Raw genomic sequence first — 17,718 nt, 5'->3', positions numbered from 1 at the left:
TTAATAACATCATCTTTTCTTCTCACAGCTGCAGTCCCCACTCCCAGGGGATCCAGCACCTCTGTCTGAGAAACAAGTGAGAGATCTGGAGTCTGATGTGGACACTGACATTGATTCAGAAGACATTGCAATGCCGCCTAAAACTCCAACTGCCCTATATTCCTCACGACAAAGAATTGACTACTCTCGGGTAAGTAGGACAGAGGTTATCAAAAGGGCTTGGTCAGGCATGGATGAGACGAAAAATGGATTAGAAAGTTATGACTTAAATAGCAGACGATAAATAGAGGAAAATTTAGACCAATAGCTTTGGTATGTTGTTGAATGCAGTTCCTTTTTCAATGACAGTTTGAGGTAGAGTCCTGCAGCGGGTCGGGTACCCACGAGTTACCCGCAAAAACCTGCAGTAGTCTGCGGATTGCGGGTAGAAGTTCCGGGTGCGGGTATAGATGCGGGTCGGCGGTTCTGCGGGTTTGCGGGTTTGCGGGTCGGGCCACGGGTCTTCTCAATAGCGAATTTTTCTCCTTTTTTCTAATCATCGATGATGCCACTTACGGTTTACAATGACAGCACTTCCTGTTTTACTCCTTTTTTTCTGATCACACCTACTTCCGATGATGTCACTTTCGGTTTACAATGACAGCACTTCCTGACTCTTGGTGGTCAGCAGGTCCGGGTTGCGGATAAGGTACTTGTGGGTCGGGTAGCGGTTAAGAATGCGGGTTGTGGGTCCGGGTTCCAAAAAATGGACACGCACAGGACTCTAGTTTGAGGGTATAAGTAGCTTGGTTGCACTGTAGTGTGATTTCTTTCTGTGTGTTAAATCTTGGTTTTCCTTTCAGAGTCAGAGTGCACTGAGCTCTATCGCTGGGTACCTGCCTATGAACCAGAGCCTTTGCAGCTCCTCTAGGAAGGTAATTTTTTGGACAAAAATATAGCAATCATCAATAAAGGTGGCATGCATGCCTTTCCTTTAAGTTCTTTAATAGAGATATTTGCCTCTAAGAGTAAGTATTATTTTTAACATGTATTTATAGAGCGCCAACATATTTCGGAGGGCTGTATAGTAAATGTGTTTAAAGTACATTCTAGGACATACAAAACTCAACAGGCAGACGGCACTTCTGGAATTAGGTCTATTGGAGTTACTGCTGTGGAAAACTAACGCGTTTTGGGAGTATATCCCTTAGTCATAGGTTATGTCTAGGACATAGTAATGCAAGAATTTTTTGTTTACATTACTCTCAGCCCCTTCTGTTAAGCGTGGAAATCCACATGTGGGTAGATTTAGACAGGGGGTTTCTAACATATGGTCTGTTTTTAGGGAACAATGACTTGTGCAGAACTAATCCCAAGACAAGGGACACGCAGAAGAGAAGACTCACTTGGAAGAACAGTGTCAGAGTCATCAGAGGGTTGTTGTACTTCTACAGAGCAGGACACAATAGAGGACAAATCTGATGGAGGAGGAAGCCTGAGCTGCAGTGCCGATTCCCGCCTTGACAACGCATATCGTTCGCAAAGAGAAAGACTCCTTGCTGGAACCCCAGACGATGGCAGCGAGTATATCATGCCAGGGCTCAGTCAGAGTGGTGAGTACAACACAGAATTACTCTACTCCAAACCCGTCAAGAAAAATGGCATGAGCACAAAACATTATGGAAGTTACTAATGAAACATATCAATGACGTCAACAAGTGTAACTTCTTAAGGGGTCATTTACGAAAATCTGAAAATTTATCACTAATTTCTTAAAACCACTTTGACCAAATTCCCATCCACATTTTTACAGTGTATTTATCAATAAATCTACTAGAAAAAATCTGGGATGGGAAAAAATTGTGCAAAAAAATCAGAATCGTACACTTGAAAACTCGGATTTTTTTGGATTACCACCAAAAACCACAATTTATTGTATGAAACCTAGTGCAGATCATGATGGAATCTTCCAATTGTAACCGAGTAATCTGGCATTACTTTTTTTATTCAGACTTTTGGCAGCATCAGGGTTTAATAAATCACTAGTTTTTTTTTCCTCTGAAAAAAAATGGTGTTTTCCCCTTTAAGGGCTAAAATCCACAGACTTTCGGATCTCGTTGGATCTGTCACATTTGTCAAAACTCATGCCAAATATTATGGGAGTGATATAAAAATCGCAGTTACAGTCTACATGTATCCAACACTACGTCGCATGCTGCATTTCATATGACAGTCGTGTTGTGTGTAGTTTACACCTATGATTTTTCTATCAGTCCCATAATATTTGGCACCTTGCGACTTGTCTCATGCGTTTTGTCACATGCAACGTATCTGATGAGAATTGTTCGTGGAGTTCAGCCCTAAAACTCTGACCAGCAAAAATCTGACTTTAATAAATAACCCCCTTAATCTTCCATCCTGCGCTCTGTTACAATTACTGTTGGTTATTCAGCCTTCTCAACGTGTGAAAAAATAAACAAAAATGAAAATGCAACATGAATGGCAGTGATCAAAGCTTTATAGATCCATACAACTAAAAAGCAGAATGGACAGTTTGCCAAAACTGCCACACAAAGAATCAAGAAAGTTTTAGTTCGCACTTAAAATTGTTCAGTGTAAAAATAAAAACTGGGTAGAAGGATAGGCTGTGCAAAATAAAAAATGTTTCTAATATAGTTAGCCAAAAATGTAATGTATAAAGGCTGGAGTGACTGGATGTCTAACATAATAGCCAGAACACTACGTTCTGCTTTGCAGCTCTCTTGGTTTACATTGGCTGGCTACCCTGGTTACCAGGCAGTAACCAATCAGAGTTATAGAGCTGAAAAGCAGGAAGTAGTGTTCTGGCTATTATGTTAGACATCCAGTCACTCCAGTCTTTATATATTACATTTCTGGCTAGCTAACTAACTATATTAGAAACATTTTTTATTTTGCACAGCCTTTTCTATTTACACAGTTTTTATTTTCACACTGAACTGTTCCTTTACGGCAGAAATCAACCTGTTCTGAAAAAAACGCGTACCCCTGCCCCCCCGGGAGATGCCCCATACTCCATACTTACCCCTCGCCACAGATTCTTCCAGTGAAGTTCCATGCGTCCATCTTCTGCGTCCTCGGGAAGCTGACTGTGAGATGCGCAGTTGCGCAAACCGGCAAACTGCTCCAACTGAGCATGCGCAGAAATACTGATCTCGCAGTCAGCTTACAGTGGACGCAGAAGATGGACGTGTGGAACTTCGCTGGAAGAATCTATGGCGAGGGGTAAGTATGGAGTATGGGACACTTCCTCGGGGGGTAGTTAGCCTGGGGGAGGAGGGAGGGGGTCTACCTGGGGTGGGGGGTACGGGTTTTTTTCAGAACTGGTTGATTTCTCCTTTGAGTTTGTTTTAGAATGTTAACAAATGTTGTATTGTTAGCCCTATCCACCTACTTATGCCGTCTCCTATTTACCCCAATCTGTGTGCTAGGTTATACTGGACCGTAGCAAACAGAAAACTGGTAGAATTTCAGATTGGGGAGCTGCTGGACAAAAAGTGAAATAGAAAAGTAAACCGCTATAAATTGCCTTGGAATATCACTATCTACGTAATATTAAAAGTTCATTTAGAGCTGAACTATAAATAAGTGATAGGTTAAACTCAGTGGCGGAACTACCGGGGGAGCAGGGGGTGTGAGCGGGCCAGGGTCCGCACCCCCTCAGGGCCCCCCGGCAGACCGCACACCACTAAAATGTGGGTTGAAAAATTGCGTATGGAGGGGTGTGGGGGCCCGGCTGCACGTCACGCACCAGGGCCCGCCCCCCTCTAGTTACGTAACTGGTTAAACTAGTGATGGGAAGTATTTTCCATATAAACAGTAAAAGAGCAAAAGTATCACTGAGGAGGAATAAATATGCATTCACTTAGGAAAACGAGTTCTATTGAGTAACTCGCCCCAGGTTTTTTCAGCTTGCACCCTTCCCCTGGCAATTTGTATGAGTCAGGTTGGGACTGAATTCCTAAGGGTCTGATTGTCTTTATGTGGTTCTCCACATCTGTCTTTTTCACCACACATTCAAACACTTGCAAAATCTTGCCGTATTCAACTGTGCAACATTGCTCGAATACGACCCTATTTCAGTTCAGAATCAACTAAAACACTGATTCAGTCTCTCATCATCTCCCGCCTTGATTACTGCAACTTACTCCTCACAGGTATTCCAACAAGTCACCTTTCACAACTCCAATCTGTTCTAAACGCGGCCGCTAGACTCATTCATCTAGCTCGCCGCTCAACATCAGCTGCTCCCATATGTATGTCCCTTCACTGGCTCCCAATCTCTTCTAGAATCAAATTCAAATTACTTACACTCACATTCAAGGCCCTTAATAATGAACCCCCTCCCTTTATTTCATCTCTAATCTCCAAATACACTCCTTCACGAAACCTACGCTCTGCTTCTGATTTTCGCCTCACTTCTCCTCTGATCACTTCTGCTCCTCTGGTCACTTCTGCCCATTCTCGTCTACAAGACTTCTCTCGGGCTTCTGCTTTTCTCTGGAACTCTCTGCCACAAGCTGTTAGACTTTCTCCTTCCTTCCAAACTTTCAAGCGCACCTTAAAGACCCATCTGTTTAAAGAGGCTTATTCGATGTACCTTAATTAATCATTGCTGTATCAAAAATGACAAAGTGTTTATATAATCCTAATGTCTCAATTGTAACCTAACCTTTTAGTTTGTAAACTCGAATCTCTAGGTCCTTCTAACCCTATTGTACTCTGTAATCCTTGTCTGTTATCCACCATTTATTCTGTTTGCTATAACTGCAGTAAAGCACTGCGTATCTTGACAGCGCTATATAAATAAATGATGATGATTACCACCCTTATTATGTTTATACTTACCTCCTTCCCAGAAATTTCACAAGATGGAACACTAACACCCCAAGAGTCTAGATCCCTGACTCCATGCCTGGACAATGCCACCGACGAAGAGTATGAATACATGAACAAAAAGAAGCCCGGCTCAAAAGAGAAGCTGGAGTACGAATATATGGATATACGTGGGACAGAAGATACAAGCAATGAATGCTTAGCTTTCTCCCCTGCAGATGATGACAAAGATGGCGATTATGAGTATGGGAATAAGGAGGACTATGAGTATATGAATGAGAAAGGGAAATGCACAAGTAGGGAAAGCTTAGGAGATGGTGACCTGGAGGATTACTCTTATATGAACCGAAGTGGGAAGGTGAAAGTTGAAACTATAACTGAGACTAAACAGGGCTATGAAGACATGAACTTGCAATTGGACAGGCCCACAGTCGTTCCACAGACCTGCCATAGAGAGGCATTGCAAAAAGGCTACCACCAGACACTCAGGGCTTTAGAAGCCAAAGACTGTGCATTTGATAATCCAGACTACTGGCACAGCAGGTTGTTTTCTAAATCAGACCTACAGATGACATAACAATTGTAAATGGAATTGTGAAAACACAACCACTAAGCTCCAGGAGCAACTGAAAGACTTGGATCTTCTGTTCTTACATAAGAATACTACATGGATCCACTTTTACACGGTAGCAAGAACTGATAAACTGAACCCCATGCAACGTCACAATGGTGGGTAGTTCAGAATCATATTGTTCAGTGACATCGGGAGGCACATTTATTAAAGGTTGAATTTCCATTTTTTAAACTTGATTACATTCGAATATACTCAAAATTAGACTGGGGGGTTATTTATAAAAAAAAAATCAAATATCTAAAACTATGATGAAGTTTACTGACAAAAACTCTAATTCGAATCTAATTTGACTAAACTCTATTTGAGTTTTTTCTCCTTAAAAAAAAATGTGAATGTCGTGAAGGCTACTAACCTATCCAAATTGGTCCCTGGACCTCTCCCATTGGCTTATACATGAACTCGGCAGATTTTAGGTGGTGAATAGTCAAATATGATTTCTTAAAGGGCCATAGTATGATAAAAATTGACATTCGAATTAAAAGTGGATAATTTACAATTTTGACCATAAAAAAAAAATTCTAATTCTAAATCTAAATTTTTCTATTCGACCCTTTATAAATCTGCTCCGTAGAGGATGCATTTAGAGTTTGGTTCAAGTTTGAATATGCACATTGGGATTTGGTGTTTGGCCGAATCTTTTGAAGAAGATTTGATATTTGGCCAGATCCAATCATTATGGCTTTGGTGCATCTCTAGTTCTTTTTACTCCCTATAAGAGAAGAAAGTAAATGTCATAAATAAGCAAGAAATGACAAAGCTGAGTAACTCTCTATCACTGGATAAATACTCCAATGACACTAAACTGAATGTAGCAACAATGCACTTCATGGGCAGCGGCATGCAGCATTTTCTCTGTGTTTTTTTCCATTTATTACAATGGGAACTAAACTGATACAACCACCGATGAATTGTTGCAGTGGAGAGACACAGTGTGAGATGCACAATTGGAATCTGAGAACTGCAGCATATACTGTAGGTCTCTGAATGTTGCTTTATCGTGAAGGATTAAAGCATGGATAGTGATAATCTAATGAAGCTCTGAGGGTTAGTGGAGAATCCAGTAAACTGCACTGATAATATTATGGGTAATATAACCTGACATTGTAACACTTTTATAAGTACTCTGTTTTTAGAGGGATTCTGTTAAAGGGATACAGGTATGGGACCTGTTGTCCAGAATGCCCAGGACCTGGTGTTTCTAATTTAAATCGTCATACTTACTAGAAAATCATATAAAATAAACCCAATAGACTGATTTTGCTTCCAATAAGGATTAATTATATCCTAGTTTGGATCAAGTACAAGCTACTGTTTTATTATTACTGTGAAAAAGGAAATTGGGATTATTTGGAAAAAATTGAGTTTACGGGAGACAGCCTTTCTGTAATGCAGAACTTTCTGGATAACGGGTTTCTGGATAATGGATCCCATATTTGTACTGTCATCAGAAAACATAACAAAAAACAATACATAATATATACTAAAAGTCATGTTACTTTCTATGTCCATTAGAAATAAGCTCTGACTGAGGCAGAACAAATAAAATACATAATAACATAAATGAACAGAGCAGTATTATAAGAAAAGTAAAGTGTAAGCCCCATAGTGCTTTAACAAAGTATGACTCAATGACTGAACCTGAATTGTTTTTCTTGGCCACCATGTTGGAATCCATCGATTGCTGCATTAATGACAAGGATATCACCAGTTCAAACTGATTACTAGTACAGGTATGGGACCTGTTATCCAGAATGCTTGGGACCTGAGGTTTTCAGGATAACAGAGCTTTCCTATATTTGGATCTTCATACCTTAAGTCTACTAGAAAATCATGTAAACATTAAATAACCCCAATAGGCTGGTTTTGCTTCCAACGATGATTAATTACTGTATATCTTATTTGGTATCAAGTACAAGGTACTGTTTTATTATTACAAAGAAAAATGAAATCATTTTTAAAGATTTGGATTTTTTGATTATAATAGAGTCTATGGGACACAGCCATTCTGTAATTTGGGACTTTCTGGATAACGGGTTTCCGGATAACAGATTCCATACCTGTACTGACAAATTAGCACTTTGTACACATGCACTGATAGTGATGTGCGAGTCAAGAAAACGTTACCCTTATCCTGAAACCTCGACCCACACCCAACCTTAACCTGCAAATTAGTGCCATTGTAGAGCCAGTACCCAACCCATATCTGTGTCTTCTTGCTTCTTATGCTATTTCAGTGCACAAATCTTTTTCCAGCACCAGGAGCAGAGTAGAGGAGGAGTGTACTCCCCCAGTCTGACTCAAACCTGCAATAGCTGCCCCAACCTGAACCCGCCCAACCTGCAGGTCCTAGTCATTCCCCACATCACTACTAATCACCTTGTATTGTTCCTTGGTGGAGACTTGATGAGTGATCTAAGCACAAATTCTCTCTCTCTGCCATTTGCCAAAACTCACAAATTGCCAGTCCGGCCTGATTCTGAAGACCAGGGGCTGCAAAACAAGTAATGCAGCTCAGACCTCAATATATATTGACATATCCTATGGGTGTGTGGGGGTCTTTATTATGAATTTTGTTTCCCTTTTAAAACTGCTGTGAAAATTAACAAAAAGAAATATACAAAAGAGGAATAAGAAGGTGATGGATATGTCCCCATATTTGTATCTTCTAGTCCCAGAAGCAAAAGTTTTGGTAAGGAAACAATGAAGTGCAAATGCTCTTGTTAGAGGAAATGCTTTCCTTTGTCTTTTAAAGGATTCTGTCATGATTTTTATGGTGTAGTTTTTATCACTAAATCACTGCACTACTCTACTCCATCACTACACTTTGTACATCACAAATAACTCACTCTACCATTATATGTGTCATTATACATTATCATGTATATTTTTCATGAATAAATAAATACATTTTTGGAACAATGGTAACTTGAGGTAGCCACTGTAACATGCCAAGATCTGTCTTGCTATCTGGCACAGAATACCACAATTGTATTATTTGTATGAGGAGAGATTTAAAGGGAAAAGAAATGGTAGAATCACAGGGTGCCAAGTAGTTTTTTGGTTGCTGATTTTAGACCTGAACTGTTACTCATCTTCCAAAAATGCAAAAGCTTGGGGTACTTTTCTTCTTAGCACCCGACATCCTCTAAACATCCCTGGGTTATCACATGCAAAAACTTTTCTGACTCTTGTACTGAACATGAGCAACCACATAGGATGCTGGAGACCATTTGAGTATGGCAGCATAGAGATGAAAATTACCCTTGGTTTAAGCATTTCTGGAAAAAGAGGAGCCCCATTCCTGGGTCTGAAGTAAGACGTTAGAATCACAGGGGACTGACTAACAACTTGGCTCCACCAGGGATTCTACCTTTGATCCTGCTCTTTCATGAAAGCTGTTTAACAGGGTAACTATGAAGTATCTAATCACCAAATATAACGGAAATATGCTTCTGTCCATAATTGTCTTCAATTGACAATAGTTGCTTAATTACAGTACTGAACCCATTGCTCTAGTGCATTAAAGTAAGTTTTGTGTAACCCTAACACATAGACATTTACCATGTATGATATCCATCCCTACAGCCCTACCAGTTCATCTGTGCTTTTATAATATTTTGTAAATATCTTTGATTGTTTCCAGAGTATATTTTTACATGTTATTTTTGTACTGCTCTACTTGGCATCAAGGGATGTATTGTAGTATGCCTTTTGTTTTCCAAGATGGCTGGAGATCCTGGTGGGAGACATGAACATTGCAGCTGAACTCATCTTCTCTCCAGTGGGGCCAATCGTGTACAATGTTTTAAGATTAAACTTTTTATATTTGTTTTATATTTGTAAATGTCTTCATTATCCTCCTAGTGGCAAACTCTGTCCTTTCTTCCACGTTCAGAAAATTTACAAGGTTCAGCGCAGCCCCCACAAGCACTGTATGTGTAATAACTGGGTAGTATAGCCCCAGTGCTAGCTGTGATCATATACCCAGTCTCATTTACCACAACAATTAAAAATCACTACAATCAAGCTCTGATGTCATCCACAAAGGTACTTGTGCTCATAGAGGCTCCTAACAATTAGTGAATGTGTCATTGCGCCTATTCAGCCTGTTCTGATGTGCAAGGAATAACCACCAACTTGGATGTGGCAGTAGTTCCAGGCTTTAAATTGCAAGTATCTACAGTAGGTTCAGCTGACTTCCGCAAAGCAAATTGTATGCTAATGCAGTTATTAGGCCCATGTGTAGTTGCATGGATTTGCATCCATACTGGTACATCATGCACAAAATTAGTATGTTCTCACAATTACACTGCAATTCTGGTAAAATATAAATGCTGCATTGCGGGTAAAAATACTCCTAACAACTTGTGACAGTGCCATTGGGTCTATAGCACAATTGCGCTCTCTACATTAGCAATCCCTCATCTCCTCGCCTCGGTAGAAGTGTTGGAGGAAAGCATTGGGGGGCTGGAGAGGTGACGTTGGGTCTGCAGTCTAGGACTTTCCAAAGATGTCCTGATCACAAGCAGTCAGTAGATATAGGCATGGGAAAGCACACATTGTGGTTGAGACTAGACCTGGAGCAAATGTTGCAGTTTTATTAAATACTATTTGGTACATACAAACTGTATGCTAATGCAGTTATTAGGCCCATGTGTAGTTGCATGGATTTGCATCCATACTGGTACATCATGCACCAACTTAGTATGTTCTCACAATTACATTGCAATTCTGGTAAAATATAAATGCTGCATTGCGGGTAAAAATACTCTTAACAACTTGTGACAGTGCCATTGGGTCTATCCAGCCTTAGCACAATTGCACTCTCTTCATTAGCAATTCCTCATCTCCTCGCCTCGGTAGAAGTGTTGGAGTAAAGCATTGGGGGGCTGGAGAGGTGGTGTTGGGTCTGCAGTCTAGGACTTTCCAAAGATGTCATGATCGCAAGCAGTCAGTAGATATAGGCATGGGAAAGCACACATTGTGGTTGAGACTAGACCTGGAGCAAATGTTGCAGTTTTATTAAATACTATTTGGTACATACAGAAACTGATGCTACAGCTCTTTAAGAAAAACAAAGAGCTAATAAATAATTGCAGTGCACTGTACATGGGACATTTTTGTAGTATAGAAAGGCATCTTTTTCATTTCTGGATTCATCAGAATGCGTACTTTCCAAAAATATATGGTTTTCTGGGGGTCTTTGTACAGTTAGGGGGTCTTACGGCACACAATACACCACCATGGTACTCTGTTTTCATCAGCTGAGTTGACAGGTGTGAAAATTCATATGTAGGTTTTTCATTTGTACATACCATACTTTGGTAAATCTATGCATATTGGGCATCAAAGTGTTTAGCAGACCATTCATATTTATGGTGATTTTCCTTTGTACGTAAAATATTGTGTGAGATAAATGCGTCAAATTGCAACATTTTTAGGAGATTTTCAGAAATGTCATAAACACCGCTGAGTTTAGGAAAAAGAATTGCAGCTTGGTAGTTTGGTGTAGAAAGACGTATTTAACCATTGGATTCGTCACAATGTGTACTTTCCAAAAATATATGGTTTTCTGGGAGTCTTTGTACAGTTAGGTGGTCTTACGGCACATAATACTCAGTCAGGGTGCTGTGTTTTCAGCAGCTGAGTTGTCATGCGTGAAAATTAATTTGTACATTTTTTCATTTGGGGTCCAAACATGCCACTTGCTTTGGTATATCTATGCATATCAGGCATCAAACTGTTCAGTAGACCTTTGCCATTCATATTTAGGGTGGCTTATCATTGTATGTTAGAAATTTGGTGCAATAAATGCGACAAATTGCAATATTTTCAGGAGATTTTCTGAAATGTCATAAAAACCGCTGCCTTTAGCTTTGCAGTTGGGTACTTTGGATTCATCAGAATGTGTACTTTCCAAAAATATATGGTTTTCAGGGGTCGCCATAATTTTTGTATGCACAAGGTAGATTGTGCGGTCTTTACATGCTATATACTTCGATAAACCTATGTACATTGGGCATCAAACTGTTCAGCTGACCCCAGGCTTTCATATATAGGGTGTTTTATCTTGGTTCCTAATTTGGATTCTCTATTTTGGATTCTTTCTAATAATGCATAGTTTTCTAGGGTAAAACCTACTGTTAGTGGAATGTTAGGCCTTGAAATCAGAAGAATTCTGTTTTGTGGAGCGGTGCTTTGGAAATTTGGTAGTGTACTACGTTTTTGATCTGTACAAGTGAGAATTCTCCATAAAAATATGGTTTCATATTGGGGCATTCAGGAGACATAGAACTTTCCAAATCTGCTGTGTTCTCATACATAAATTATGTTTCTGATATGTGTGTTTGGGAAACAAGATTTTTTTTTTTCATTTTTAGACACTTAGAAGCCTATATCTTTTTACAGAAGTGGAATTACACCAAAATTCTAAGCATATCTTGAAAGCTTGGACTGAAAAAAAAAACAATATATTGTTTGACTGGATAAACTAAAAACCCTCCCAGAAAAGGCCTCTAAATTTAAAGAGCACAAAATGTTAAAACATTACCAAAGAGTACCAAATCCGCTGGCAGGGTTTATATACTGAACGTAGCAGAAACATAGCATAGTAATACTGACTTCATATGGAAAAGGCAGTCATATGCTTTTAATTGCTTAGTAGAGTTGTCATTTAGACTGCAGAGTACTAAAATAAAGCTGGCATTACGCGTCAAAAGCTCATTTTTTAAGGGCATTTTTTTTAAAAGCACCTTTAGTAGGCCCGATATGCTATAAGCATTTTATATATTCAATGCAATAGTAACAGCAAATTCCAAACTTGCATCCTTGGCCACAAGCTAATAGGACAGTAGAAGACCTTTCCAGCTCTGCAGACAGCAGGTGGATTCAATGAACACATAGTGGAGATAACCAGGTTATTGGATGTTCCTTTTTAAAGAAGAAGGAAACCCTAAAAATGAATAGGACTAAAAATGGCATGTTTTATACACTGAACTTATTGCACAGTCTAAAGTTTAAGCTTCTCAATAGCAGCAATGTTCCAGGACTTCAGACTTGTCACAGGGGGTCACCATCTTGGAAAATGTCTGTGACACTCACATGGTCAGTGGGTTCTGAGCAGCTGTTGAGAAGCTAAGCTTAGAGGTTGTCACTAATTATCAAGCAGAAAATGAGGTTGACCTGTAATATAAGCTGATGCTACAGGTCTGATTATTACATTCTGATGCTAGCTGCACTGGTTTCTGTGCTGCCATGTAATAATATCCATATTAATTACTAATCAGCCTAATATTGTGACATTTATATTCTATATGTACTGTATATTTTGATTTGGTCCCTTAGCTCAGTAAGTGACAGCAGCACAGAGCATGTGCAGTGAATCAGCAGAAATGAAGGGGCAAATTCACTAAGCGCCTAAAATGCGCTAGCGACGTCTTTGCCGCACTTGGCCAGGGCGCCGCTAAATCACTAAAATCCGAAGTCGCGTTTAGGGAGGCGAAAGGTAGCGAAGTTGCGCTAGAGTTAATTTGTCAAGCAAAGCAAAGTTACGCTAGCGATGCCTAATTACGGCACCAAGTTAAAGTACAATGGACGTATACAGTATGTAGCAGCAAATACATTACACTACACAAGCCTGGGAAACCTTCATAAAATAAAATAGAGTTGTTATTTTGCCCTATACATGTGCCCACTGTATAGTTTAGGTGCCATATGTTAGGAAATGTAGGGGGGAAGGAGGGTACCCCCCAAAAAAGTACAATCTTTTTCAGCCTATCACCCTTAAAAAAGTAAAAGACGCGTTTTTTGGGATTTCAAATTTTTTTGAAGCAAGTCCTGTCTACTCTATTGCACTTAGCCTGGTCTGAGGTGGCGAAGGCAAGTCTGGCGCGAGAGGTAACGTTCAGTGAATTATCGTAGTTGCGTCCCTTCGCCATAGCGCAACTTTGCCTGGTGTAAGGGTGCGAAGTAGTGCTAGAGTAGGTCCACTTTGCTAGCGAATTTACGCCAGCACCTGTTAGTAAATTGGCGAAGTAACGAAATTATGTCACACTGGCGAATTTGCACTAACTTTAGCCGCTTCGCACTTTTGTGAATTTGCCCCGAAGATGGGGAGCTACTGGGGCATCTTTGGAGAAACAGATCTTTACTGCTAAAGGGCTGTGGTTGCCTTGGGCTGGTACAGAAGCCCAAAACATAATGTACAACATTTCTAGCTACTTCTTTAGTTTCACTTTCTTTCATTCATAAGGAGGAATGATACAGATATAACTTACCTGATCCCTCAATCCTTGCACTCTTTTCTACCCCCTCACTTACCAAAAAGACTTACCCAAAACCTTAGTTTGCCGGCATGTTTGGGCTTTGCATTTGCAATAATCACCAGCCCTAGATATGAAAAAGATGCCAGTGATCCGCCCTGTAACCCTTTTAAAAAGAGAATCATTACACCACTGCTACCTGCCCAGCCATAATGGCCTAAGCATACATGATGGAAGTGGAACCTTTTAGACCATGGCTCTTCAGAGAAAGGCAGGCTGAATGGGTACCCATCAACTGGGACCAGGTAAGCCTGATGGTTGTGCCTGAAAACAGGCACAACCATCAGTTTCAGGGCAGAAAAAGGACACTCTTGAGGGGAAGGGGTGGATCATACAGTATATATGTGTGTTAGGCTTCATTATTCATTTAATTTTGTCCTACCAGCTCTCAGTAGTGGGAATAACCATGAGTGAATGCTGCCATGGATGGCCAAGGAAAAAGCTCAGCTCTTAGTTTTCTGGAGTTGCCTGAAGTTTCCTCGTTAGGCAACTGCATGCAAATCATTGCTGCCCTGTAGGGTGGATTTTTTGAAACAAAACAAATGAGTCTGTTTTTAAATATAGGTTAAGGTTCTATGGATAAGAAAGAATCCCATGCTTCAGGCAGAGTAAAGTTTTACTCTTAGACCTGGCAGATCAACTGGACACCTATAAATGATGTTGCCCTAGGAAGCCATTGTTTTTCCTTAGTGACAGAATCCTTGCTGGTATTTGTCTATACTTGCTGGGGACATCCAAAAAATATTTAGCTTGTTTCTGTCAATTGAGTGTAAGCTATTTGGTGAACACAAGTAATTTAAATAAATATCAAACAATTTCAATTGGTCTTCGCTCCCTGTCCAAATAGAAAATGAATAATCAGCATATTAACCCCAGGTGTGTCAGTATAAATACTACAGAAAGTAAATAATCAGAATAATTCCCCCGACTTGCTAGTTCAGTTACTACAGAAAATGGATAATCAGCCCATTAACCCCAGCTGTGCCAGTATAACCACTGTAGAAATGGCATAAAAATGGCCTAAAGGCAATCCATCAATCCCAGACATGACAGTAAGATTATTAAAAAAAATGCACTTCATAATTTCCACACGTCAGCCAAGGAGCACTCCATTAACTCTACATTAACTCCATATATGCATGCGCTGTGCAAAAATCCAAGATGGCCACACAGCCCATCACGAAGAAAGAAGAGCAAAGGGGGTAAGTAAGGCAGCGGGAGCATGGTGGCACAGTGCCCCCCCAAATCAGTGGGCCCTGGGCAGGTGCCCATTTGATCCTATGGTTAAAGCAGCCCTTCCAATAGTTATGCCACTCTCATATAGACATATATTAAAGGTGTGATTCACCTTCCAGTTAAATTTTAGTATGTTACAGAACTTTTCAATTGGCCTTTATTTTTTCTTCTATATAGTTTTCAAATTATCTGCCATCTTCTTCTACTCTTTCCAGCTTTCAGATGGGGTTGACTGACCAAAATGCTCTGTAAGACTACAAATGTATTGTTATTGCTGCTTTTAATTTGCTGCTTTTTAATGTATTCTATTAAGGCCTCTCCTGTTCATATTACTGTCTCTTATTCAAATCAAAGCATGGTTGCTAAAGTAATTTAGACTCCAGCACCAGATTGCTTAAATGGCAAACTGGAGAGCTGCTGAATAGAGAGCTAGAATATCAATGTATACATCAAAGTTAATTTAAAGGCAAAGCTCTTCAATGCTAAAAATATTTTTTAAAGTACATTGGCGACACCTTGTGGCCTACTTAAGAAAATACATGTCACAGCACATAAAGTGAAAAATGTATGACATGTCCCCTGGTCAATGATGTCAGAATGGCACCATTTATCTTTATGAAGATGAACTGCAAACTGATGATGATGATGGATAAGTAATAGAGGAATAAATAATAACTCCGATCCCACCGTGAAAGTTCTATAACAAACCTAGTTCTAATGAAGAAAATTATACAAACAGTATGTCAAATCTGTGAGAAAATATTCACGTTGTCGATGAGTATGGATCAAAGTCCTAGTTCCTCAATTTTCTGAAAGCGAAGTATAGCAACATAGAATTTGTATGTACCCCAAGTAGTGATAAACCCTTGTGATCACTTACTATGTGCAATATACTTATTCTATGTCAGGGGGCCTATCGGCTCCCAGCGGGAGGAGTGTGGACGAAGGAGGAAGCTTATGGGTTCAAGTCCAAGTTTGCGATATCCTAAAAGGGGACAGGCGTAAGTGTAGTCAGGATCAGGCAAGAGTTCAAAAGGCAGGCAGAATAGGATCAATGTCGAGATTGAGGCAAGGTCAAAGTCCAAGAAACAGATCAGCACGAAAACAGAACACCCAGGAACAAAATCCTATAATCGGGCATTAAACCCGTGACCTTGGCGTCTTTTTAACTTGAATATTCGCGCCGACCGGGTGACTTCATCGCGCCGGCGTCTTGGGTGCGGAGCAGACAGAGATGGGAGCTACATTGGGTGCTCCTGACATTATAACCAGGAATTCTTTTCTTAAACCAGCAGTTCCAGTTCTGCTTTCTTTCTTTTTAGTCTTGCAGTGACAGGTTGTTGGACTCATTGAATCATTTAAAAGTCTGTTAACTTGGGGGTGCCAAAAGTTAGGCACCCCAAGTGATCTCATGTGCTTACCTGAAACCCCAGATCGGTGCACCTATTAGGAGAAAACTGCACCGGCCCGGGATTCTTCCAGCGGGCACCACCGATCGATCGTCTTATTTTTTCTCACAGCTGTACACAGTAGCGCAAAAAGCTGAACTTTAACAAAAAAGTTGGCTATTTCGTTTTACTGCACATGCGTCTGCCCCGGAAAATTTGAAGAAGCCAGAAGACGATTGCTTCATGGTGCTCGCTGGAAGAATCCTCAGACCGGAAAACAGTTTTCTCCTAATAGGTGCACCAGCCTGGGGTTTTAGGTAAGTACATGCAATCACTTGGGGGAGGCTTACTTTTGGCACCACCAAGTTAAAAGACTTTTCTTCTCCTTTAAAAACATTTTTAAACATTTTGGCTTGCTGTTAAGACATCAGTAGGGGGCGGACACTGCCAGATGAAAGGTGTATTTGGTGGCACAGATAAATACCTTGGATTAATATCTCTTCCCCTAGACCAGATACCAAAACGTTATTTATATAATATTGCTGTGTACTCGGCACTCTATATTTTTATAATACAGTAACTGTACAAACAGGGGAATAAGCATTGCCATAAACATAAAAATACACAGTAAGAAAAATTAATTGGTACATGTTAAAGAGATACTGACACCAGAAATGAAACCTTTTTTATATCAATCATAACATTTTCTTTACATGTTATCAACATGAACTATAGGTAACTAACAACATGTACATTAATATTTTGAAGAATAGTTCTTTAGTGTCAGTATCACTTTAAATACATTGGAGGAAGGATGTTCTTTCCCCATAGAGTGTAAAATCGAATGGGCTTACAGACACAAATAAGAGGTTAAAGTAAACATTTTGAGTCAAAAGTAAGAATGTACCAGTGAAATGTATTCCTCTGAATATATAAAAAAAAAAAGTAGTGTTTAACCCTTTGCCTGCCAAGCACGTTCGTACAAATTTGTGATTGTTCTTTGTGAAACATGATTTTTTTCATTTTATTAGACACTTTTTTTTACAGAATAAAACAATATATTGTTTTCCTGGGTAAACTAAAACACCCGCCCCAGGAAAGGCCCTTAAATCGAAAGAGTACAAAATGTATAAAATAGGGATGCACAGAATCCAGTATTTGGCCTTTTTCAGCAGGATTAGGATTCAGCCGAATCCTTCTGCCTGGCCGAACAAAATCCGAATTTGCATATGCAAATTAGGAGTGGGGACAGAAATTGCGTGATTTGTTGTCACAAAATAAGGAA

At 39.8% G+C, this 17,718-nt stretch overlaps 1 protein-coding gene and 1 long non-coding RNA gene across 3 annotated transcripts in view; one reads left to right on the top strand and one right to left on the bottom strand.

Annotated features, from left to right (window-relative positions):
* Positions 1-6,750, top strand: part of erbb3.S (erb-b2 receptor tyrosine kinase 3 S homeolog) — a 71,520-nt gene extending 64,770 nt beyond the window's left edge. Inside the window, exons 25-28 of one of the 2 annotated variants that reach the window (XM_018250019.2) lie at positions 29-190; positions 843-914; positions 1,325-1,592; positions 4,878-6,750. In XM_018250019.2, the coding sequence (XP_018105508.1) occupies positions 29-190; positions 843-914; positions 1,325-1,592; positions 4,878-5,431 (1,056 nt within the window). In that variant the 3' untranslated portion in view covers positions 5,432-6,750. The remainder of the gene's footprint in view (positions 1-28; positions 191-842; positions 915-1,324; positions 1,593-4,877) is intronic. The other variant, XM_041584385.1, reaches the window with a different exon arrangement.
* The window catches only part of LOC121400678, a 37,040-nt gene that overhangs the window by 15,447 nt on the left and 3,875 nt on the right, over positions 1-17,718 (bottom strand). The window lies entirely within an intron of this gene.

The sequence above is a fragment of the Xenopus laevis genome, chromosome 2S, assembly GCF_017654675.1.
Source record: "Xenopus laevis strain J_2021 chromosome 2S, Xenopus_laevis_v10.1, whole genome shotgun sequence".
In the NCBI taxonomy this organism is placed as follows: domain Eukaryota; kingdom Metazoa; phylum Chordata; class Amphibia; order Anura; family Pipidae; genus Xenopus; species Xenopus laevis.
Note: the sequence above shows the minus strand (reverse complement) of the source record. Positions and strands in the feature narration are given on the sequence as shown.